The 27,600-nt window shown below is 32.8% G+C and overlaps 1 protein-coding gene across 1 annotated transcript; it reads right to left on the reverse strand.

The window, feature by feature from the left end:
* Positions 1 to 27,161, reverse strand: LOC140447778 (juvenile hormone esterase-like). The gene is made up of 6 exons (XM_072540635.1): positions 26,969 to 27,161; positions 16,426 to 16,563; positions 15,294 to 15,833; positions 10,048 to 10,377; positions 5,442 to 5,595; positions 1 to 412 (listed from the first exon to the last, which is right to left on the reverse strand). The coding sequence occupies exons 1-6, from the start codon at positions 27,101 to 27,103 to the stop codon at positions 99 to 101; spliced, it is 1,611 nt and encodes a 536-aa protein (XP_072396736.1). The 5' UTR covers positions 27,104 to 27,161; the 3' UTR covers positions 1 to 98.
* Positions 27,162 to 27,600: the final 439 nt, after the last annotated feature.

A 27,600-nucleotide genomic window follows, 5' to 3' on the forward strand; every position in this document is an offset into this window, starting at 1 on the left:
TCGTGTTAGTGAAAAGGTTTTTAATACATTTATGTATAAAAAGTCACTTTCTTCTAAAATATTTACATATAAATTAACATTTATATTAACCTAGATAATTACTGCAAATAATATTGCGTATATGGGCTAAGCTGAAATATTTCCTTCCACAATTTCAACCTCTCGGGCTCGGGATTGCTTTTTATCGTTAATTCTTCTCCAATATCCAGGTAACTAACTTCTTCTTCGTTAACTGGATTCCAGGTTAGGTTAAAATCGTTTCCTTTAGGAGTTGGGTTGCCATGTTTTGCAAAATTAGTCCATAATTTGACAAATCTTTTGATTGCTTTTAGTTCTTTTTCTCCCCTGTGCATATTGAGAGACTCTAGCGGCATTTGGAATAAATATCCTAGATCGTCAGCATGGCAAACACCTAGAAGTACCAACATAACATTAAGTTTTTCGAAACATATATCATAAGCATAAAAAACACCCAATTATACTGAACTTATTATTACAACTAATTTCTAGGCATGTGTTGGTTTGAGTTAGAAAAAAAACAATCAGTTAGTCAACCATATTGATAACATGTTTTTTGTGATTATTGTTCTTACCAAAGGAGTAAACAAGTGATACCTGCGTTTTAAGCTATAATTGTCATTTGATCATCGTATAATACGTTGTGAAGAACTGCTTTAATCTGTTAATTATGTTTAGAGTAAGAAGGTAAACAAATTTCAGGGAGTTTAATATGGGGTCAATAGTGAGAATAGCTGACTTTTCTTTTAGAGAAATATCCACAAGCTGTTCGCAGAACAGCTCCAAACTAAGATGGCCACCTTAGGTTTTTGTATTAAAGGGGCTGCTTTATGTCCATAAGGGCAATTGCATACCAATGGTTTTTGGTTTTTGGAAGGTCCGTTACGATGCAAACTATTTATCCAGATCAGATCAAAAGTTTTGAACTTACTTCACATCGTCCTTGATTTATCCTACCCATCTTTCCTAGGACTGAAGTGATTAATAACAATAACCTTGGTTCAGAAAACGGCTGAACTGTAACTTTGAATGTATTACCATTCTCCTTAGTGATGAATCCAGATTTTGTTTGAGAATGCATCAAAATTCGGCGATCCTTCTTATTGTAAATTGCTTAAGCGAGATTTGGTACAATAGACGGGGAAAGTCCAATATCTGCTGACGTCAGGCAGTGGCCTTCTCTTTTTCTCCAAGTTACGTAGGTATTCATCAAAACACAGCCGAAAAATGATCGTCGATAAACGTTTGTTAAAAAAGACACAAGCTCTCGAAGTGTCTTAGATTTTGTAGTGTATTACAAGTAACTACTTGTATATCGGCTTAGAAAATTTAAAAGTACTCCCGGTCCGTTAGCACCAATAACACTTGATACTCGTTAATTGTACATTTGAATTTTAAGTGATTCCTCGTGAAATTAGTGGAAGTTGTAAAACGGATTTGTAAAGTTGTGGCATATATGTAGACAAGTGATTTCCATGAATTCAACACATAAGGTAAAAGCATATGCCTTATGAGCTTATATAATATTCCTGGTAACGGACTGAAGAGAGAAAAGATCAGACTGTACTAGTACGGAACTTAATGCAGATACAATCTCGTAGTTTTACCGAAAGAAGACACGCTCGTATCTTAAGTACACAACTAATAACCTTTATCAGTGAAGCAGGTCCTCCAAAATTAGAGATTTTTTACTAATTTGATACACGTGTGGCCTGATCGCAAGCTCCCAACAATGCTAGCAGTTTGTGTTTTCTAATAGTATCGGATGCATTATCGTAGTTCACGAATATCAGTACCAATGATTTATTGTATTCTCCAGGCTTCTCTACCAGGTTTTTTCATCACTAGTAAATGGGCGTCACTTTACCGATCTAAATCCAGTTTGTTATTTTCGGTGATTGAAGTCTAACTTAGCCTCTAGTATTTTTTTTTGATAATTTTTGTAAAAAGTTTATATGTCGCAGGCAATAGGTGTAACACGTCATTCCGTGAAAAGCCTAGTCATTACACGTATTGCCGGCAAACGCTGTATTACTTTCATTATTACTATGTTTGGCTAAAATTATGCGCATTTCAGGGACTGCCGTCCCTGGCAGACGGCAAACGGTGATACCGGCCGAATGATTGACAGCATCTGACTGTTGCATGGTTAGTCAATTCAGTCGTCGAATTAAGTTTTTGCCATATATCTCGTTGCAAGTGTTTATTACTAAATAAATAATATACAGTGTGTAAAAGCCAAATGGAATAAATTCATTATTTAGCTTACTGTACATCCTTATAAAAAATCCCGAAACACGTCAAATTTAAATTATAACTTGACATTATTTAACGTGAAAATGCAACCCCTACCTTCAACCCCCTTAGAATGACAGGTACAACCCCCAATTTTTAAAATAGGAAGTATAGGCTTGTGATATCTCGTTTAAAAGGTCTTTTCATTCTCCATTCAAAAATGTTGTCGCTTTCAAGTTTATTAGGATTAATTAAGATAAAATAAATTAAAATCATGTGGTTACCGAAATTCGCTAAAATATACTCAAAACTTATTTCCCGTTTAGGTCTTGATAATGAGAAAGTGAACAAAAACCATAGCAATGTGGTTTTTAGATGATAACCATTAAAAAACTTTAAAGAATTTCCGTGGCAACGTTATTTTAACACGCATTAGTAAATTGTTTTATTTAAGTTGTCAGTGTTTTAATTTAAGTAAAAAGTTCAATAAATTCAATTCTGAAAAATGGTTAGATTAACGGAAATGCATAAAATAACAGTTTTACAAATGATTGGTTACGGAGATAACACCCGAACACAACAGGAAGTAACTCGCCTATTTCATGAGAAATTTCCTAATTTACCACCTATATCCCAAGGAACAATAAGTAAAATAGAGAAGCAGTTTCGCGAGTTTGGTCATGTAAGGCAGATAAAAAAGCAGCTGCCAATGCACTGAGTGATGAACTCAAATTAGATGTGTTGCTTGAGTTTCAGGAAAATCCACATACATTGGGTAGACAGGCATCCACTACATTCAATGCTAGCCATACATCGATAGTAAACATATTAAAAGAAAATAAATTGCATCCCTATAAGGTAATACCTACTCAGAAGCTCATGGAAGACGATTTTGATAGGAGAACTTTTTTTGTGAGCAAATGATGGACATGTTGGATAACAATATTATCCAATTAGAAGACGTTATGTTTTCTGATGAGTGTACTTTTTCACTTAACGGTCATGCTAATCGGCAAAATTTCCGCTACTGGGCCACGGAAAATCCTCACTGGATGAGAGAAAAACACACTCAATATCCTCAAAAGGTTAATGTTTGGGCAGGGATTGTAGAAAACAATATCATTGGTCCCTTTTTCATTGAGGGCAACTTGAATGGCAACAATTATTTGACACTACTTCAAAATGATGTGATTCCAACGTTGGCAAATTTATATCCTGATCCAGGAAACCCTCAAGTTCCAGCGAATACGATATGATTTCAGCAGGATGGAGCACCACCACATTACCAACTTAATGTCCGGCAGTACCTCGATACAATATTTCCCAATCGGTGGATAGGGAGACGAGGATCGATTGAATGGCCAGCGCGATCACCTGATCTTATATTATTAGATTTCTTTTTATGGGGATATCTGAAGAGCCATGTGTACAAAACTAAACCTTCTGATTTAAATGACTTAAAAGAACGAATAACGCTTGCGATTAGGTCGATCACGCCTGTTATGTTAAATAATGTGATTTTAATTTATTTTATCTTAATTAATCTTAATAAACTTAAAAGCAACATTTTTGAATGGAGAATGAAAATAACTTTCAAACGATATATCACAAGCCCATACTTCCTATTTTAAAAAATGGGGGTTGTACCTGTCATTCTAAGGGGGTTGGAGGTAGGGGTTGTATTTTCACGTTAAAGAATGTCAAGTTATAATTTAAATTTGACGTGTTTCGGGATTTTTTATAAGTATGTACAGTAACCTAAATAATGAATTTATTCCATTCGGCTTTTACACACTGTATGGATATCCACAAGGGTGTATTTTATGAAAAAGTAAACCAATATTATCAAGTGAACAAAGACGCCAAAAGTCGTGAAATTATGATGAAATGAATGAGTTAAAAACAACTTAAAACTAACCTTAAATCATTCGGACTGTAACACCGTTCGCCTAAAGCGTAGATGGCAGTCCGTGAAATGGCGCATAATTTCAGTCAAACAAAGTAATAATGATTGTAATACAGCGTTTGCTGGCAATACCTGTAATGACTAGGCTTTTCACGGAATGACGTGTTATACCGATTTCCTATGACATATAGGTATATGTGTGATACTATGATAGTTCATGCTTGCACCTTGCTTGCATGGTTTCATTGAGATGGGGTTTTTTCTTGGTAAATGCATTCTGTGAAAAGTTTGGCCAAAGTCGGGATGATTTTATTTCTATTCAGTCTAATCGCCTTAGGACTCTTCATCATAGCCAGGAGATTTGTAATTTTTCACGTTTAAAAGTGTCGTTTCACCTTGTGGCTTTTCCCACTCTTTTTATCATTGGTTCTCTTATACATTACTGGATAAAAGGATTTGACAATCTCGAGAATTTTGGTTTTATCCGTAATAATAGTTCCACCTTTTTTGCCTATTATGTACATATTTTTGCTGCCCATGTTGTTCGTGCTTCGCTTCAAAACTTTAAATTTTTTGTTTTCTTGATTTTTGTTCTTATCTCCCTTGTATTGTTTTCTTTTGTGTCTTTTCGAACTAATCGATGGATCTTTTTTAATTTCTTTATTACTATGCAATTGGAGTCATATTTTTCGGTTAGCTGTTTGTTTGACTTATGAGCTCTTTGGTATTTCGGTAAGTTTTTCTTTATGCGTCACGATCGAGAGGCAGCACTTCTTTTTTGTTTCTTTTAGTATCATTAGTATGTCACTAGTTGCTTGTTGAATATCTTCTATTTCGCTTTGTAAGTCTTGTAAGTATATATCTGGTAAAAGAAGTAAAGTTCGTGTAACCATCTGACTTAAGTCTAGCGATAGGGTTTTCAGGTCATGCAAGCGCCGCCAACCTGACTCACTGACCACTAAAGTAGCTCGGTCCGACGGCTTTAGGTGCCATCGTTATCGAACCCGTACTTTACAGCTTGTTAAGCCAGTAACACAGCAATTACGCGACAGCGGTCACTATATGTCTAGTTGGTGTATCTTCATACAGGTTGTTATTTTCTGGGGAAATCTATTTCTTTTTTCGTGTTTTTAATATCGCATGCTACAACTATTAACAAATATCAAATCCCAAGAAAAGTCGAGTTGAAAAAAAACTTTTTCCAACTTTCCGTTTTCACTATTATTTCGTTGTACAGTAAACGATAAAAGACGAGGAAATATATGTTAATATTCTTTGTTACCTGGAATATGATCAAAACCACTGTTGGAACGTTTAAGGAAATTTAGTCCAGCATCCAGACTCATTCTATATAAATAAACAGGTTCGGGTTGGGTCTTTGCGTGAAGCTTTGCAATTCCAACTACGGGGGCTATATAATTACAATCGGTAGCCATCTAAAAAAAATATAATAAATAATTTTAGATAGAGGTTTAAAAAAATAAAGCAGGTAACACTCCATGATTAAATGTAATTGATCCAGAGGTATGATCTATTGAGAAACTTTTTTAATTTTAGCGTAAAAATTCTGATAAAGAGTTCTATTGTTAAACTTGTTGTAAAAGGCTACATAAAATGAAATAATTTTTTTGAAAATTAATACTAATTATAATACGAGAAATCAAAAAACCAATGTAGAGAAACTAACAGTAAATAAACAAAATAAGTATTCGACATAGTATCCACCAACTTATTTATTAGCATTTCTTAGCATGCTTGTGGTATTTTTATTTACGGCATTAAATATTGCTTAATTAAGTTTCTTAACGATCGCTGTTATGTATTTAAGACACCTAAAGGCCTTAGCATTGCGTACATCTTTTAACATGGTTTTATTTGTTTAAATTAGATTTAAATACTTCCCTTCTGGGTTTAGTGTATGTCGCAAAAGGATATACTAGATATTTTTCATCTTCATAAAAAAAAAAATATTTATTGAATTATTTCTGATTTACTTCATGCCTGTGACTAATGAATGAAATAAAATTTGGACTAATTTAGCCCCAGGCTACCATTCCTTACATGTTAGATTATATCAATTCAGTTTATGCTATAGTTGACACTTGTCGTCAAAGTCGAAAATGACACTAAACCTCTAAAAATCATACGAACAAGCTGAGTTCTGCTGGGAATGTTATTCTTGAAACCCTTAAGAAGATGCATCAAAGTTTACCATTTTTACCCACCGGCTTCCCTCTTAAATCCCCTTCGTAGGGAAGAAAAAATAGAAAAATCGTTTTACCAAGAATCTGTACGCCATAAAAAATATTTTAAATAAAAAATGTAGCTGAAATAATTTGAAACAATAATGTTTATTAGCACTTTTTCTGTGGAATAAACTGTTCTCTTGAACAAGTTTTGAAGCGACCGGTGATTTTCAATGTCAGGTACGTGCACGAAATCAATTTTAAATAAAATTTATATCAACCCGTTTGTAAAAATTTGATATCTTCTGACCAGAGTGTCCTATGGAAAAAATCAAAATGTGTTTTAAAGGCAAAGAGAGCAGCTACCGTATGCAAGTTTTGGATTTTGCCGCACATGAAGACAGTTCCTAGAAAGGTGTTAAATAAATAAACGTTTGGCGATTTTTACCATTTTTTACGAATCTAATGAGATGAATAATATTTATCACTTCCATTGACCGGTCACTATGCAATTTTTATTCTTAAATGCAAATCTTTTAAATACATAGCCTGAAATTTTGGTTTTTAAACAGAAAAGGCGTTTAAAAAACGCTAAATCTAAAACGTTTAAAACTGCTTCTTTTTAAGTACACAAGTACGTTTTTCGAAATGATATAAGTTCAGCTACAAATTGTACCTAATAGCTACTCTTTTCGAGGAAGCATTTTTTGTGACATCTGATCATTGGTGATGTGAAGGTTTAAATTCAGTGTTTTTTGTTCATATTTTAAATGTCTCATATTTGTTGCAAACTCTTATAGAGTTTCTTCTGCAACACAGACTATATGTCATAAACACCCATTTAAAAAAAAGCCCCCAAAGAAAGGGTACTTGGCAATCACCAAATGGCTTTAACAAGAACGAAATTGACTTTATCTTTACTAACAGAAAAGACGCTGTTCAAGACGCAATTAAATCAATTTTCAACCGAAAGTGACCATAGAATGGTTAGGCGAAGATACTATTGAACCTAAAGAAGGAACAAAGAAATATGGTAACAAGGACTAACAGTTTTATGTTCACTGCGATTACTAACACATGGGAATACTAGGAAGAAATATGTAGAAACCTTCAGAATAACATGTAAGATAAAACCGATATTGAATAACTTAACGAAAGGTTGGTGGACGCTCTAAGGAAGGCACAGAAGAACTGTCAAGTTAAGCAAACGAGGAAAAATTAAAAACTTACATAAGGTACAAGGAACCTAATGCAATAAAGAAGGGAAATGAAAGATAAGCACACAGTGACTATCGCAGAGCTGATGAACTTAAATCAATTTCCAAAGCTGTTAGGAAAGACATAAGGGATTGTAACACTAAAGAAACAACTAATACCATAGAACAAAATAAAAGCCTTAAAGTTTTAAAATGAAAGTTGAAGACAGGAACCAGGAACATTTATAAGCTAAAAAATAGACAAGAACATGCTGTATATGAACAATAAGAAATTATGAAAATTATCGAAGAGTACTATAGAACATTATATCGTCGAGATGCTCACATTCCAGAGGTGGAAATCCCAGCCATACAAAATCTAGGATCAGAGGAACTTCCAGTATAACCGAAGCGGAAATCAAATCAGCGTTGAAAGGTATGAAGTACAGCAAATCACCTGGAGAAGATTTCATTGTAAGTGAAATGCTAAAATTAGGAGGTGAATGCGTCATAAAAGCTTTAAAAACCCTTTATAATGCCTGCCTCTTTGAAGGAGTTACACCAGAAAAATGGAATAGTGCCATTATGATAATATTGCACAAAAAAGGAGATGTAACAGAAATTGAAAAATACAGACCTGTCAGCTTGTTATCTCATTTATATAAGCTCTTTATGAGAATAATTACTAACAGACTGGAACCTATGCTGGATTTTCACCAACCATTAGAGCAGGCCGGATTTACTAGTGGCTTTGAAACGAATAACCTACAAATAATAAAATCTTTAATAGAGAAAGCTACAGAATACAACAAGCCATTGATATTAATATTTGTAGACTTTGAGAAAGCCTTTGACTTAGTCCAGCATAGCTCCATGTTAAGAACTCTTACGGAGTGCAGTATTAATCATGGGTACACTACTCTTCTTCGGAATATATATAATAGCACAACAGCTGCAGCTAGAATGTATTATGGCAATACAAATACATTTCCTTTCGAGAGGGGTATTAGTCACGGAGATACAATCTCTTCTAAGCTATTCACTGCTTTGTTGCAGAGTGCTATGAGAAGCAATAATTAGAAGAATATTGGAGTCAACATAAATGGAGAATTTGTGAACAACTTGATTTTTGCAGACGACATAGTCCGTCCGACGACATTGGAGACCGGGTAGATCATGCCTGTTAGCTTCTTAAAGACCTTTAGAGCTCGTGTACACGAGTTGGACTTAAAGTTAATTTCTCGAAAACACAATATATGACCAACCTATTATAAATATCTGGGCCACGAGATTAAATTAGAAAGAGATAATCAAACAACGGAGCTAAACAGGAGAATAGGACTGGCATGGGCGGCCTACGGAAAACTGAGAGGACTTTAGATTAGATATTCCCATGTGCTTGAAAAGGAAGGTCTTTGATCAATGTGTACTCCCAGTTCTAACGTATGGAGCAGAAACATTGACCCTTATCAAAAAAGTAATCAATAAAATACAAGTGGCACAGAGAGCGATGGAGAGTTCAACGCTGAATATATCCCTCAGAGATAAAGTATAAAATACAATAATTATGAGAAAAACTGGTGTTACTGACGCAATTCAAAGGATTACAACATTGAAATGGAACTGGGCTGGGCATGTTGCCAGATTAAAAGATGGAAGGTGGACGAAGAAAATTCTGGAATGGAGACCTAGACACGATGCTTATCATAATCGAGGACGTCCTCCAACAAGGTGGTCATATGACATCAAGCGAATTCAGCACAACTGGATTCAGGTTGCTCAAGATAGAGTGCAATAGAATTATTTACGATAGAGTGCAATGATGATTTGTTGCAAAAACTCAAAACAGAAATTTTAGGCTGTACTTTTTGAAGATTGGGCACTAATAATGAAAATTCTATAATGACTGATTAGTGGAAGTGATATATATTGTTAATCTCATGAGACTCGTAAAAAGTAGAGTAAAAATCGCTTAGCGTTTATTTAATTAAAAGCTTTATAAAAACTGACTGCGACAAAATCCAAAAATTATAAACTAAAGCTGTATTTAAAACGCATTTTGAAATTTAAAATCATCGGTCGCTTCAACCGTTGTTTATAAGGAAACGGTTTATTCTACAGAAAAAAAATGCCAATAAACATTTTTGTCTAAAATTATTTTAGCTATATTTTTTATTTAAAACATTTTTTTCGACCTTTAAACGATTTTTTTTCGTTTTTCCTCCCATACGGAGGGAGGTTTTAGTGGGAGTAAAAGTGGTAAACTTTTTTGTATTTTTTGGGGTTCTAAAATTGACATTCTTAGCCAAAATCAGCATGTTTGTATGATTTTTAAAGGTCAAATCTCTGACTACAGCACTAATATGCCAAAAGAAACTATATGTGCACAGATATATAAAAAAAATGTCTTACTACTTGTATTTCTTATGGATCAAATTGTAAAAGATAAAATTGGAAACTCAAATGAATATATTTAATTTAATTAATTTGATTCATATATACTTACCAAATAATTTGCGATTTCAACTGTATTTTCAGTAAAATAAAACTTCCTGATTTTGTCTTTTATCAACTCCCTCTTAGGATCATCGAGCCCTATTTCCATATGTGGGTGAACATACCTGTCGATGTTAAAATAATCTGGTTTCAGCCCTTTTTTAAGTTCCCTTTGTTGATATATTCCAAATAATATTCCTTCCATGCTATTAAAACCGAACAATAATGGAACTTTGTTATACTGACCCTTAACCATTATATCTTGGGGAAGAGCAGTGATAATAGCTGAATCGTTGGGCTCTTCAATTTTTGGACCTATTTTCAGTTGTCTTCCATATTTCTACACAAATTTAAAAAATATATATTAATGTCTACCTACATGATAAAAAATAAATTTTTTTAATAGTTTAATTTCGTTTTAGAAGAGTGCCGAACAGAAATAAACTATCAGCAAGGACTGACAGTTTATTTAAAAAATATAAATTTAAATATTTTCAGATTTAAACACGTATCCCGCTTGCCACGAGAAACATATTTTTAGTATTGAGGGTAGTAATGGTTGTGCTGAACGAGGTAAAGTGTGAAGTAACCTAAGCTATGCGTATATAGCAAAACCGTGCTCTGTTGGAGAAAGCCACAGACTGGGAGTCTACATCCGCCGTCCCCTTCCACCCTTCCATCTGTGATGGACCTATAAGCAATGAGGGAAATTTCGGGGAATGTGTAAGGTTTAAAATCGCTCAAGGAGATGAGACTCTTAAACAAAACCTATTTATAGTATCTTCCCAAGCAATATACATTATAATAGTTACACCAGTCAAAATAAATTAATAACATGTTGTGGTGAAGAAACACATGAATAAATAATAGATCAGGTTTAAAGTGCAAAATATTACTCTGTCATATTTGACGAAAAGACCGACGTATCCCACGGGAACAGCTTTTTCTAAATTTAAGATACACACATAATAGCAACGTTTGTGAAGACTTTGTCAAGTTCATTGACGCTTATGAAAACCAAAATAATTAATAAAAATTAAGAAAGAGAGGAAGATCAAACTTGTTGAAAGAACTGCAGTTGGATCCGCAGAAATGTGTAGGAATCGGTAGTGAAAGTAGCGTAATGGGCTTTCAAGTAGTCAGTGCAGTAATATAAATAAAAAAGGTCCCAACAAATGCAGTTAAATGTCCTTGTCTGAATCATATTTTAAACAACTCCCTTTCAACTTCTATTACTGTATCGTCCATCAGAAACTCAGTAGAAACAATGAAGTCAGTAATATCATTTTTTAACATGTCAAGACAAATGAAGTTTTAAAACTGAAACTCAGCCAAATTTAACCAAGTTTTTGCAAAACAAGTTTGGTTAAGTGTCAAGGTGAAATCGTAATCCAGTCCAGATCTGTCATTTTAGGATCTCAAGACTGCTACATTTGCTTACAATTGTTTCTAGTGTTAATGATGTCAGTGACTGACATACTAAAATTAACATTGCCGCTAAGCCGACATCTACAAACAAAATCTCTGAATGCTAATTGAACGACTAAATGCTGTTTTCAATACCATGTTGACTTTGAAAGTTAGAAGATCTAATTGCGAAGAAAGTTTTAGTAAGATGTTTACCGAAGTAAAAGAATTAGCAGACGAATTGGACGTTAAAGTAAAGTTACCTAGATTTGTGGGTAGACAGACTAAAAGAACCACTGATCCTAAAGGCTTCGAAGAATATTACAGACTTTCATTTTAAATTTTATTATTTTTTAGTCAGTGTTGTTACCGGAGAGAGGTCCCTCTCTTAGTCAAGAAGAGTGAAGACTTGGCTGAGCTCAAGGATGGGGAAACACGACACACGGGTCTCTGCCTCCTTCATGTTCACCGAGACATTGAAGTAGACTCTAAAAAAGTAATAGAAAGATTCACACATCAGCGGGCCAGACGACTCGAATTTTGTTTTATAAGGTATAGTGTACAATAATAATTTGTATACTAGACAAATAAACTTACTTGACCAATATTATTTACTCTATTTTAATTTCATAAACTAAACTACGTTTAAATGTCTACGTTTGTGCCTATACCCAAATCAAACTACGCAAAAAATGTAACTACTTTCGATTAATGCCTCATATTTTGAAGCTATTTCTAAAAATTATCCATAACAGAATTTACAAAAAACGCGAAGAAGATATGGGTCCGGAACAATTTGGCTTTCGAAACGGTATGGGAACTCGAGAAGCTTTGTTCAGTTTCACTGTTCTCACGCAAAAGTGTCGGAATTAACAAAAAGATGTCTACTTGTGCTTTATAGATTATGAAAAGGCTTTTGACAAAGTCAAACACGATCAGCTAATAGAATGCTTGCAAAAAAAGAACCTGGATCCAAGGGAAATTAATAAAATACGTGAACTCTACTGGAACCAAAAAGCCTCTGGCAGAACTGAAATGGGTGATACTGAAACCATAAACATCCAAAGAGGAGTTAGACAAGGTTGTATACTATCACCCTTATTATTCAACTTGTACTCAGAGGACATCTTTGCACATGCTCTAGATGAAGCACAATGGACACAAAGTCAATGGACAAATCGTGAACAATATCAGATACGCCGATGATACAGTACTGATTGCTGGCAGTGAAGAAGAACTACAAATTCTGTTAACCAAAGTAGTGCGAGAAGGAGAACTATACGGCCTTAACGTGAATGTAAAAAAAACAAAACAATGGTAATTTCAAAAAAACACACACCAGTTATAAACATTCTAGTCAACAACAATCTAGTTAAACAAGTGAAAAAGTTTAAGTATCTAGGCTGTTGGATACATGAAAGAAAAAGAGGTTAAATGTAGAATAGAACAGGCAAGAAACACCTTCTTACAGATGGGACAGTTACTCACTACCCGTAATTTTGATTTGTCCCTACGATACCGCATGATAAAATGTTATGTATATAGTGTACTATTACACGGCGTGGAAGCTTGGACGTTAACAGTCAGCTCGTTACGACGTTTAGAGAGCTTTTAGATGTGGGTATTTTGTCGTATGCTGAAAATTCCATGGACCTACCGCGTTAGAAATGAAGAAGTTTTAAGGCGTATGAATAAAGAACGTGAACTCTCAGAAATTGCCAAGAAGCGTAAAACGTCTTATCTTGGACACATATTTAGACACGACAGGTATAACTTCCTTTAGCTTATTATAGAAAGCCAAATAGAAGGCAGACGCGGCCCGGATAGACGACAAATGACCTGGCTGCGCAGGATTGGACAGGATTAGACTTTCAAAGTTTAATAAGGAAAGCCCAAAATAGGGAAGACTTTGCAGAGGTCATCGCCAACCATCGCTAAGAAGACGGCACCTAAAGAATAAGAAACTAAACTACATATATTTATTTCTTTGCACTTGGACTTCATGGAGTTTTAGGTTAAAATGTGCCTTAAAACTCTCAATTTTAACCCTTATTTAAAAAAAAATCCCCCAGACCCTCCGATATCTCCACCGAAAAAAGTACATATCCCCCCCCGAAGATAGGTCCTGGATCCGCCCTTCACTGTTAGACATTCTTTTGTATGTTATATTTTACATATTAAGAAATATTTCCCGTGGTGTATGCTGCTTTAAAATTTTCATTATCAGAAATTAGCATCTGAATAAAAAGATTTTGGCAGTACTAAAATACTTATTTTTACTGCTTCGTCTACAAGAGTTGATTCAACGGTTTCCAACAAGACTCCCTCAGAAAAGGTTATACCAAGAGTATAACCTAGCTCTAGTTTTAATAAATCATGCCCCCTCAAATAATTTATCATCAATCAAACATATACATTAGATGTGTCCAAGATAAAAATAATAAAAAACTAGTCTACGAAAAGAATGCCAAAAACTGATGGACCAACTAATTTGACAGTTTATTGACTGAAGAATAGTCACTAAATACTAAACGAGTAAATTGTTCAAGCATTTCAAAAAATATTGTTCAAGCATTTCAAAAAATAAAGAAAGGTATAGTTGTTAAACCTTTCCATGCCTCCTAAAGAGGTATGAAAAGCTTTAGAAGAGATAGGAATCAGTTATGAAGCTATTTTCTTGTGGCATCTTAAATAAATTACTATTCTAATTGGGAATAAGATACAATTTAGAATAAAACAAGTTAATTAACGTTTCCATTTCCACTATGGAAATCGTTCTCAAATAATTTGTATTTTGAGAACTATTTCCGAAGTAGAAATTAAAACGTCAATAAACTCATTTTAAACTTAAAATATGGCTTGTAGTAGAAAGTTGTAAATTATTTCTACAAGGCGGTGTGTTCTTAGATATTTTATGAAAAATATCAGGCGCTGTTTAGTGTCCCTTGGAGAAGAGGGACAAAGAAGTTTTTGTGATAGGTTTGCTTTAAGTTAAACTAGATTGCACTACACAGTAAATGACTGAAAGGTTTTATATTAACCAGCGATATACGAAGGGAAATGTTCTTTATTCCGTCTTACCAGCATGAACAGTTCTATTTAACGAGCATAGAATCATACAATGGTAGGTTAGACAATATGTGAATATTCCGTTTCGTATAATATTTATATATATATATATATATATATATATATATATATATATATATATTTATATATATATGCTATAATCACTACAGTGGTAAAGATGTAGGATACATTCGTTGGATTTTTCGAGTTTGAATTTGTATCAACCCGAGTGTCTGATAAAGTAAGGACGCGAAAATGAGTCATATCACTCTGTTGATTCCGATTCGAGTACGGAAAGTTTAACGAATTTGTCCTCCTAGGCCATATGTTTGGCCATTCAGTTCAACAAAGCGACAGCAGCTTTTGCTAAAATATTTATTCTTTTACACACACACACACACACACACACACACACACACAGACACACACACACACATATATATATATATATATATATATATATATATATATATATTGTAAAAGTAATATAGTATAAAATATAATATAAAAGTACTATATATATATATATATATATATATATATATATATATGTATATATATATATATATATATATATATATATATATGTATATATATATATATATATATATGTATATATATATATATATATATATATATATATATATATATAGTACTTTTAACCACACAATATATTATATTCTGGTTTATTACATAATTAAAACTTAGCAAAACCTAATACCCAAAAATAAAAATATCCCCCAACCTATCTGTAATTATTATTGTAATAATATTACTTACTGCAATAAATTTTTGTTGTGTCTCGTACACTTCTTTGCCTGTCAATTTTCGCAATACCTCAAGTGCTTCTTTTTCAGTTTTAACATTTTCATCAACAATTTGGCCTAATTGAAGTCCAACGTTCTGGCTCTTCGATCTTGACAAAGGGCCGAAGGTGCTTCCGCTTTGTAGAATAGCTTTGTGAAACAGATTTTTAGACGAAGGACTAAGAACGTGATAGTGGACACTGCTACTTCCAGCGCTTTCCCCAAAAATGGTTACATTATTACGGTCACCGTTAAATTTATGAATATTCTTTTGAACCCATTTTAAAGCCAGCTGTTGATCTTTAAGTGCTGCATTGCCGTACACATTCAAAGATGTATCATCAAAATGTAGAAATCCTAAGAATCCGAGACGATAATTAATAGATACCAAGACTATGTCTTCAAGCATTAGATATTCGGGTCCATATTCGGTAGAATTGTTAGATCCAAATACGAATCCTCCACCATGTATCCATACCATTACTGGTTTAAGTGAAGCTTCTTCAGATGGAAGCTTAAAATAATAGGCATGTGAATTAAATAAATAAGAAATTATTATTTGAGGAGTTAAACAAATCAGTAATGCAAAATACTCAAGGTCCTTATAAAACAATTAAATACTGGATATTACATGAAATAAACAAATACTGATAACACAGGAATTGATGCTATAACGTATAATATATAATTATACGCTAATAGAGACACTTCCTTCGAGAGATCACTCGAACCTTTTGCACAAATTATCGACTTCATGGCGTTATAAAAATTCCGAAAAAGATTGAATATTTTGTATACTATATCTGTACTGTATAAAAATACCGCTTTTGTTATGCGATTTTAATCATATAGTTTATGACATAAATAGTTATCTATCGAGCAATCCGTTACAATCAAATTTACTTTTAAGAAAATGCAAATCTTATCGATAAAAATACAACAAATTGTCTTTTTTGTGTCTTTTTTTCAAAGTGCCATAGTTTTATATCTTTACGATACTATGTATTAAAAAGAACTGATTAATGGTAGGGACCAAAAATTTACAGTCCCCGGTTTTTGCGCAATATAGAAGGCACAAAGCAAAAGTTTAATATACAGTTACTTACTGTTTTTGTGTAAACACATAGGTGTAGACAATCTTCCGAACCAACAATTTTGTTCTCGATATCGTCCCATTGGTAGCTTGGCGGCCCATCTTTTGTGGCATCTTTAATATGTTCCCATTTTTCTACAGGCTCCGGTGCCTGAATAGTTTTAAAAAAGAGAAAATATTAAAAATTTAGTTTGATAAAGATAAATAAAAAACATCACAAAGTACTACAAAACAATGAACCGCAAAATTGAAAGTAAAATAAAACAACTATCTTTATAGAAAAACAGCCCCGGTCAAATTAAAGGAAAGTTCGGGCAATAATAGTTCTCAGTACATAAATTAAAAAAGTTAATATTTATGACCTAGATCTGAAAAATTATTATTCTGAAGCTACAGCCTTCTGAAGATATTGGATTCAGGTGGTAGGTGTACTTCAAGCGCACTTATTCAAAGTAAAGTGAACAAAAATATTTATTTTTGAAAGGACAGAGACATATTTTCTTAAAGCATATTGGCACGCTGAGTATGAAATAGTGGTCACAAATAGATGCATCGTATTTTAGTCTTCAGAGAACCATTGAAACGTCTTCTTGCACACTTATCCAATACCAGCATAGCTGCATTTTCGCTTTATCTTCAGAAAACTACTGAAGCGACTGAAGCGCCTTTAGAAAACTAAAGGCGCGTTTTCACGGGTCGATTTGGGTTGAACGATTTGGATCGTTCGACCATAATGCGATCTGTGCCGAAAGCAAAAAGGTTTACACGACAGTCGATGAATGTTGAATTATTTGTAGTACAAAATGGCTACACGTGAAATTCTTAATGTAGGTGTGGAATTAATTTGTTATGCAATTCGAGAAGAAATCGCCAAATCAAACAAAAAGAAAAATAAACGAAGGTGGTGGACCCGACCGTGGATTTTAAGACGAAATACTCATGGTGCATCACAAAGCCTGCTCCAAGAAATGGTTGTGGGAGATCCAGAGGCTTATAGAAATCATTTAAGAATGGATAATGCACATTTTAAAGAACTTTTAGAAAAAACTGCTGGGAAAATTCAAAAAATCGATACAAATATGCGTTAAGCATTACCGGCAACATTTTTTTTATAAATTAATAATATAATTACTTCAATCCATCTATTTAACCCGTTTGATAAATTTAATAGTGTTTAAATTATAACAATAACTCTAAAATTAATAGTAAATAATAGCAAATCAAAATTAAAGGTCTTTTAAAATACCTACTTTTAAAAATTATTTAAAAAAATATTTTTCAGCATTTTTTGCTATAAAAATTTGGTATTTTATATACAGGAGGTTGACTGATGGTATATATTAATTAGGCATGAATGAATCAAGTATATAGCACCTTTTTGTGTATTATTATTGTGTATGATGTATTATTAAAAAAAACTGAAAGGTTATTATTATAAAGAGGGATCTGTATAGCTGTAGCTATGCTTGACTTAAATAAAACAAAATTAGATTATTAATTTAACAAATTTTATTAAAATTATCTATATTTTTAAATGTTAATATAATTTGATACATTGCTTTGTATATGTAATATTTTCTAAGTAAGGGTTTACATAAATAGTCTATTTATAAATGCACCATTAAGATGGTATTTTCTTAGATAAAACTTTGAAAACAATTAGAACCAAATTACAAAATGATAGATTAACAACTAGAACCAAATTAAATTTATCAGCTATAATGGAACTGTTGACACGATCTACTGACAACACTTATTTTTATCTAAACAATGATCTCTATAAACAAAATTTTTGGGCTGTGCTTTAAATCCATTATTAGCTAATATATTGATGGAAGACTTCAAAACAAACATTCCTAATCAAAATTTAAAGCCCACAATATGTTGGAAATATGTAGATGTTGTGTTGGATACATTTCTGATTAATATAAATAAAAGGTAAAAGGAGTCAATAAAATTTACAATGGAAAAGAAATAAAATAACTCGTTACCTTTTCTGGATGTTTTAATCTCAAAGGAAAATAGTGGATATGGGACTAATGTATACAAAAAACCAAACCAAAAACCAAAACAAAAAAAATGAAAATTGCCTGTTCTAATGATAATTCGTTTTTGAAAGAAAAATAAATATTATTTAACATCTATTTTAGTAAAAAATGATTATTCCAGTCGTTCGACATTGATTCGGCGGCAATCGCCTATCAAAAGTAGACAGTCTTTCTACTTCCGTCGAATCGCCTCACTCCGCCGAACGGCCAAGTCGATTTGCGGTTTACATATTCAATTTGCTTTCAATTTAATAATCGATCTAAATCGTTCAATCCAGATCGACCCGTGAAAACGCGCCTTGAGGAACAACCACACCGACTAGTGCTGCTAGAGCGGCGTAAGACATCTCGCGCTTTCACGCATGCAGAATACACACCTCACCTCAGCAAGACAACAGCAGCATTTAATTTTCAAAAAAAACTGTGCTTTTCTCAAGTGATCTATTTTTGGTATGTGTTTACACTTTATAGTCTTTAACTGAATAGGTTGAGGAGGGGAGAACTGTTTGTCCCAAGTTGGTCATTCAGAATTATGTCTGTATTTTTTAATTTGTTAATTTCTACTTATTGTTGTTAATTGTAAATTTCTAGTTAATATTCATAATTTGTTAGAATCTAATAAAGATAGCTTAAGGCCTTTATGTTGGACGTGAAGAATTTGAAATTCATCATTAAAAGAATGATTATGATCTAGAATATGAAGTGCGTATGTAGAATCTGTTTTTCTATTATTGAAAACCCTTTTGTGTTCTGTTCTATGTTTGTTGAAATTTCTACAAGTTTGACCGAGGTAAGTTTTTAGGCAGTCGCCACATTTAAGTTTGTATACACCACTATGTTAGTGCTTTTTAGTTTTTCTTTTCTTGTTTTTATTATATTATATTTGAGACCTCATGTTTGTTCTGTTTCTATTGTAAATTCAATATGACTATGGAATAAATTAATATACAATAAAAATTGGTCAAATTGCCAGTTAGTTTTTGTAAAACATACCAGTACATCGTCTACGTATCTTCATCAATATAAAAACTGTTTGAATACGAGATTTTTTAAAATCTTTATCTCTAAATGATCAATAAAAATATCTGATAGCAATGGGCTTAGAGAATTAGTCACTATAAGTCCTGCACTATTATTTGTATATATTTAAATAATAAATTCAAAGTAGTCCTTATTTATGCAAATTTCAAGATGTAAAATTTTAGATGTAATGATTGGATTTGTAAAATTAGGGTCTAAAAGGTTTTTTACCGAAACAAAAGTTTCTGTAGAAAGTACTCTGCCAAAACAACTGTAGTGATAAGATTATATAGTAAATTTTATGGAAGTTAAAAAACAAAGTTTTCAGTATTTTATTGGTATATATTTATAACTATTTATAATTAAATGTATTACCCTATAATTTTTTAAAGCATTCCTTGTAGGAATCGTGCAAAGTTAAATAAATAGAATAATCAAAGGAAAAACGTACACTTCCCGTCATATAAAACTGGTACACTTTTTTTCCCAATGTAAACCTGTGTTCAGATTGGACACAATGTGTTGCCGTGTTGCCATCACAGATAACGGAATTTCAGTAAATTTAAATAAAACGTAAAACGTTCAAAAATGTATAAAGTTTTTAGATAAGTATTATTTTTATTATTAACAACAAAAATCCGTATCTAATAAATTTAATAACCAGAGAGAGGATTGAGTTAATGTCCAAAATGTTGAACGATATTTAAACTTAGGGTATTGGCACAGGGAACATTGGATTGCATCTACTGTAATTTTATACTTCAATTACTTACAGAACACCAACTGTTGACTGTATGTTATGTCAATAAGTTTAGTAACAGGCAAACTACCTAAATTAATTTATTATTTATTACATAAACGATAAATGTGAAAAACTAACATTATACTTTATCCTACGTAGATTATAAACTATAAAATATCAGGGGCGAAAAATGCTTTGCAAAACGTGACACTATTACATTACAATCCAATATCTCATTGTAATGTTCCTTATGGAGGTTGAATCTACACCCTAATTGTAATCCGTTTTTATCTATAAATAGACTATTACTTTTTTACATTATTATGTATAAAATGTAACGGTTCAATATATAACAAATCTGTGCAAATCTTAGCATATGCTGATGATATCAATATTGTTGGGAGAACGGAAAACGCAGCACGAGAGGCGTACGTAGCATTAAAGGAAGCGGCTACAAAAATGGGTTTAATAATAAACACCAACAAAACAAAATACATGAAAATAGGTACGCAACCACAAACACTACGGCCACTTGTTATAGAAAATGACGTCATCGAAGCAGTTAACGAATTTGTATACCTGGGAACGCTCGTCAATACTGAAAATGACACTACCGCAGAGATAAACCGCAGAATCTGCACGGCTAATAGATGCTATTTTGGGCTTAATCTCCTTTTTAAATCTACAGTTATATCAAGAAATACAAAAGTAAAACTCTACAAAACAATAATACGCCCAGTCCTAACATATGGTTCAGAAACCTGGACTTTAACAAAAAGTAATGAAAACATGTTAGGATGTTTCGAAAGAAAAATACTAAGGCGCATCTATGGAGCGGTAAATGAAAATGGTGTCTGGAGAAGACGATACAACTTCGAACTCTATAGGATATACCAGGAACCAGATATCGTAAAACACATAAAGATAGGACGTCTAAGGTGGGTAGGCCATGTTATGCGGATGGAGCAAACCGACCCAGCTAGAAAAACGCTCCTTGATAGACCTATTGGTCAAAGAAGAAGAGGAAGACCCAGAACAAGATTCCTAGATAACATCGATGAAGACATGAGAAATATGGAAATACGTGCTTGGCGGAGGAAGGCGATGGATAGGGACGACTGGAGAAAAATTCTTGGGGAGGCTAGGACCCACACAGGGTTGTAAAGCCAAAATGATGATGATGTATAAAATGTAAACAAAAAACATTTACCTACCCATTGAGATGCATATTTTTTTTAAATTAAATGATTTACGGTGTATAAATGATAATGAGAATAAAATTAAGCAGAGTAAGATATCATCGTCTGTCTTAAAAAATCCTCTTATAACTGAAAAATGTTGGTGTTTAGTATCTATACAGATGTTATCAGCGCGTAAAAACTTCCCGAACATATCCGAACGATTAAACATAAAAATTAAACATAAAAAATATTGCTTGCCATCAGTCAGATTTGACAAGTTTGTCAAAGTGAATTTTTAAGGATGCCACGTCAGTTAAGTGAGTTTGATAAAACGAGAATAATTTCAAAAATATAAGATGGTTGGTCTATTCGACAACTGGCTAAAGAGTTAAATAGAAGCAAAACCACAATCCACAACATTAAAAAAAAATGGGAAAACGAGCAGACTTTGGATAGAAGGAGAGGTAGTGGGAGACCAGTTATTACTACAGCCCAACAAGATGAAACATTTAACTAATTATTTAAGAGCGTATTCCTTCCATACGGCAAGGCAAGCAAAAGTTAATACAAACTTTAATGCTTCTATAACTACAGCATTAAGGAGAATTAGAAGAACAGATTTAAAAAAATGTGCAGCAGCCCGAAAATACAAATTTAGCGAGGAACATAAACAAAGTAGACTCCTATTTTCTTTAAATTACGTTTTAAATGATCCAGTCAATTTTTGGGACCGTGTAATTTTTACTGATGAAAAAGTATTCCAGTCTCATTATGATGGCCATATTAGGGTTTATAGACCGCCTTGAAATAGGTTTAACGAAAACTATATTTTATCAAGTGATAAGTCCGGACTGTTCTCTGTAAATGTTTCGGCTTGGATGTATAGAGAAGGTTTAGGAATGTGTTGGAGAACTGAAGGACGGTTCAATACTGAAACCTATTTACATATATTAGATAATGTGATGTTGCCATCGGTTAGGAAAATTTTTCCCAACAATAATCTAATTTTCCAGCATGACAACTGTTCCATCCACTCAGCCCACCGTGTACGGGATTACCTTATGGAAAATAGCATTGAAGCTCTTCCATGGCCCTCTAAAAGTCCAGATATTGATCCAATAGAGAACGTTTGGGGACTTATGATCAACAAAATACAAAAATTAAATGTAGTTCCCCAAAACAGGAATCATTTATGGACCATCATTGAAGAAACCTAGGAAAGCTTGGCCGAAGATGAAAATTTGTCACTAAATTTAATAAACTCAGTTCCCACAAGATTACAAGAAGTGATTAATAATAATGGAGCTATGACAAAATATTAACTTTTCAAATTGTAATACATATATTTAAATTCCACACTTGTCCACTGCAAAAATTATTCATTTTTTATTAATTTCAAATTAAATTTTAAATTTTTCCAGTGGGTTTTATTTACTGTAGTATTCCACAACTCAATACAGTTTTGTGCTACACTTTACGAGAAACCAATCACACACCTCGATTTGAAATTAAACATAATAATTTAAAGTCATGTCTAAATTTATTATCTATCATTATTTTTAAATTGAAATATTTTCATAAATTATAATAAAATACGAATCAATGTATGGGTACTGACATAATGGAAAATTTCAAAATTAATAGAATTTTTTAAGATGTATGTTTAAATAAATATTTAAATATAAATGTGATGACTGATCGAGAATGCTCGATATTGTTTTAGTTTTTAATATACTAAAACCTGCAACCTGTCGCACAGCCCTGCTTTTAGCTGGTTTGATATAATATTTTCGTTGAACTGGCAACGTTGCCTTCGAAATTAGAATGACACACGTGAAAAGCTCAACTTACACAACTTGAAAAACACGATTTTCGGTTATAAGAGTTGTACCAGTTTTTTATGACGCGAACGGTACATACTATATTCAAATCATATACTGGTTAACTTTTATACTTTTTGAGTGATGCCGTAATATTTCAGCCTGAATTTGACAGAGACAGAAATTATTTAAGAGATTGGTTCCAACATGGAGATACAGTACTGGTCGACAGAGGATATCGAGATTGTATACAATATTTACCATTACTAGGCATTGAACATAAAATGCACTTTTACCACGAGGACAGAAGCAACTTTCACCTGAAGATTGTAATTATTCATGACTTGTTACGAAAAAAAAAGAATTTTGGAAAAAAATGGCCATTTACGCACTATTTTTAAATTATTTTCCAATCCTATAAACGCGCAACATCCAAAAATACTAAATGATTTCTACCTCTTGCTGATGCACTAGTAAATAAGTATCACCCTTCGATCCGCACGGAAGGTACTACAGTTGAAGCTGTTCAACACTTATTAAAAAGATTATTAATTCCTAATGTGCTACAGTAAAGAAGAAGAATAGTAAATAACATAAGATTCGCTGATGACACCGTTATAATAGCAGACACCCTGGAATCGCTACAAGAATTGGTAAATAGAATTAACGATTATTGCATTAGATACGGACTAAAAATAAATAAGAGAAAAATTAAATTTATGATTGTCTCAAAAACGCAACATGGAAATGAAAGATTAATGATAGAGCAAACCCAAATAGAAAAAGTAGAGACATATAAATATCTGAGAACCTGGGTTGATGACAAAAATGACCAAAGCAGAGAAATCAAAGTCCGAATTGAAACTGCAAGGCAAGCATTTGTGAAAATGAAGACAATGCTTACCAACAGAGACCTTCAGTTGCATCTCAGATTGAGGGCTCTAAGATGTTACATATTTTTTATCTTACTATACGGAATGGAAGCTTGGACATTGAAGAAACAACACATAAGAAAAATAGAAGCGTTCGAAATGTGGTGTTACAGAAGAATATTAAAAATTCAGTGGGTTCAAAGGATTACCAATGCTGAGGTACTACGACTTTTAAATAAGAAGTTAGAAATTATGAACAGCATAAAAAGAAGAAAACTAGAATATTTGGGTCACATAACCAGAGGAGAAAAATATGAGCTGCTGAGAATTATTATGGAAGGAAGGATCCAAGGAAGAAGAAGCATAGGAAGAAGACGCATCTCCTAGCTGAAGAACCTTAGAGAATGGTTTAACTGTAGTTTACTACAACTTTTCAGAGCAGCAGCCAACAAAGTGACCATAGCCGTTATGATATCCAACCTCCGATAGGAGATGGAACTTTAAGAAGAAGAATGTGCTACAAGCTAGAGTTAAGACTGACGATCTGATTAGAAGAAATGGTCAAACGAAAAACCTTTATAATGATGATTTTGACAACTTTCCTGTTTTAGATTTAGGATACGTAAAAGATCTTATGATTAAACTAGCACCGTCTTACATACAAGATAAAATAATTAGAGATAATGACTAAGAGTTTCAAATTGATTAGAATATAGACGAAGTCGGATTCATAAGAGATCGAATATTCTCTAGGTTCCGACAAACTACAAAACACCAACTATTCATTTCCTACAAGGTTCATGAAGAGAATGAATGGTGAAGATTAACCTGCAGAAGACCCGATTAGTGGATACTACTGTACCTGTCAATTTAGTACGAGAACTGCAGGTACTTGTGCTCATATAATCAGTGTGATGGTTTTTAGGCTTTTTTCGGCATCTAACCAAAATCAGCAGAGTCTTAACATACCGACAGTTGAAGATAACTAAAACCCGAATATGGCATAAACGATTAAAATCTATCATAACATGATCTTAGCTGTTCGGACTGAGAACGTTCATGCCTTAACTGGGTATTTGATGAATTTTTTTTCTAAAAATTTTTTAAAGAAATTCTGTATACCTAATAACGTAATATTTTAGGTATTATCGATGTAGCAAGTATCACTGACGTGATTCTTCATTTTTTTATAATGATTTAGCGTTTTTTTTTTAAACAAATGGTGCTACTGCCATGTTGAGGTCAGCTATGTATTCTGCATGCGTAAAAACGTTACACGTCTTGCGTCGCTTTAGCACCACTTGTTGTTGTGTTTGTTTTTCCTAGTAGTTTTCTGATGATAAGGTGGAACTGCAGCTATGCTGATATTGGAAAAGTGTGCAGCATTAGTGAAAACATGATAATTCCAATGTCGCTCTAGTAGCACATTTCTATCACTGTTCTTCAGTATTTTAAAGACTTTTACTTAGTTTTCTGAAGACTAAAAATACAATATATCTATTTTTGATCACGTCTTCATATTTAGCGTGCAAATATGTATTAAGAAAAGTGTCTCTTTTCTTTAAAAATAAATATTTTCGTTCAGTTGACTGAGAATTACTGTTCTTGACGTACACTGAGCACCAATCCAATAACTTCAAAAGGCTGTAGATTCAGAATAATAGTTTTTCAGCCCTAGGTCCCATTGACTTTTTTAATCTACGCATTGGGAACTATTATTGACCGAACTTTCGTTTAATTTGACCGGGGCCGGTTTTCCATAAGTATAGTTGCGAGGTCTTTCATACATACATATATTTAAAGCAAATTTAAAGAAAAAACACATATATTTTAAAATCAGAACCAACGCCAAAGAAGAAGAACGAAGTATTATGTTAAGATATTAATAACTAATATTAAGATCGAAACCCAGAGAGTTTAGAAATTTAAGAATATAGTTAATGAATATCAACTCAATAAATGCAACAAACGGGTAAGATAAGATAACGTAAATAGATCAAGGAAACATACTGCACATCTATTGTTTAACGTATATTTGTAAAATTCTGTTAAAAAGCATTATGTCAGGTAGCCAGTAAAATTAAAGTAATTGAAAACCAAATAAACAACATGATATTATGCCAAGGAAAAACTAATTTTTGCAGATAGCCCCAAACAGTTTCAAAATATGCATAGAGATCTTAAAACAAGTAAAAAATAAGAAATAATAACGAGAGAAAACGCATAAATATGTCTGAAAATTGAAACCCAACTGAAAAAATATATGTTAATGACCAAAGTTTTCAAAGCGTAAAATAAAGAGAAACGTTTGGTGGAAATTAAATGTTAAATGTGAAGGGAGGCCGACTCTGGAGTATACCTTAAACGTAAATTAATTGTAATGTAAGGTCCATATAGCTGATAAGATCCACGTAAAAAAATTAATCAAAAATATTTCTGGAGCACAATTAACCAAATTTAGAACCTTGTTAATAATTTATAACCATTTAAAAACAGCAAACATGATAGAACGACCGGCAAGAGGCCGGCCAATTAATAGTTACAATAATAATAATAATAATGTTAAATGGTCAAATTATTGTAAACAGTAGTGGTTGTATGTATCCTGGATGGTAATTAGAGAGCAATTAATTCCAAAATAGGAGAACCTAGGTTAATATGGTAACGACACATTTAATACCCGAAATAGAATACAAATATAACTAATACGAAGAGGTTTTGAGTAATACATTCAAGAAAGGGGTAAATGAAGAAGGTGGTAGGAGATATAGGGAAAAACAGTTTGACATATGTTAAACGTACGACATATAAAACATTCCAAAACAAAAAATTTATGATTTTTGGTTATATTATATTCACAAGCTTATATTTACCTTGAAACGTAAATCCCCAACAGGAGGTTTTGCATAGGGAATTCCCAAAAACGCATAGAATTCTTCTTCATCTAAATTTTTTCTCCGATATCCTTTTATCCGACCTTCTGTTACGGTAATGATTGGTGAATCCATTATGTTCGTGAAAGAATAGACTACACAGTACACACTACCTACACACTTGATAATTTGAATTTTATTTATATTGGTCGGTGTTAATTTATATCAAACGAACATGATAAGATTATTTTGAGATTCAAGTGGTAAACTTTGTTTAAACAAATATTTTGATTCTTTTTTTATTTTAAAAATTTAGTCGTATCAACCTCTGAGATTGTCAAGATCATAAATATATATGTCGCAACCAGATAATTAAATTAGCTGTTCGATTAAAGAGTTGTTACTTTGATTAAATAACGCCGTTCAATCACACAACTAGTTATTTTGTCGAATTTTCATGCAATTAAAAAGTTCAACGAGATGGCTGATTGAAAAGCCACCATGCTGCTAGTAGCACCAGTTAGCTGGTTGAAAAATAGTCGTTTGATTGAACCAATTTGTGTCACATATCAGAATCCTACCACTAGCGCCCATAGCTGTAAGTCTTGCAATAATCCTGTTCATCTCACATG

The sequence above is a fragment of the Diabrotica undecimpunctata genome, chromosome 8 (assembly GCF_040954645.1).
Source record: "Diabrotica undecimpunctata isolate CICGRU chromosome 8, icDiaUnde3, whole genome shotgun sequence".
NCBI classification, from domain to species: domain Eukaryota; kingdom Metazoa; phylum Arthropoda; class Insecta; order Coleoptera; family Chrysomelidae; genus Diabrotica; species Diabrotica undecimpunctata.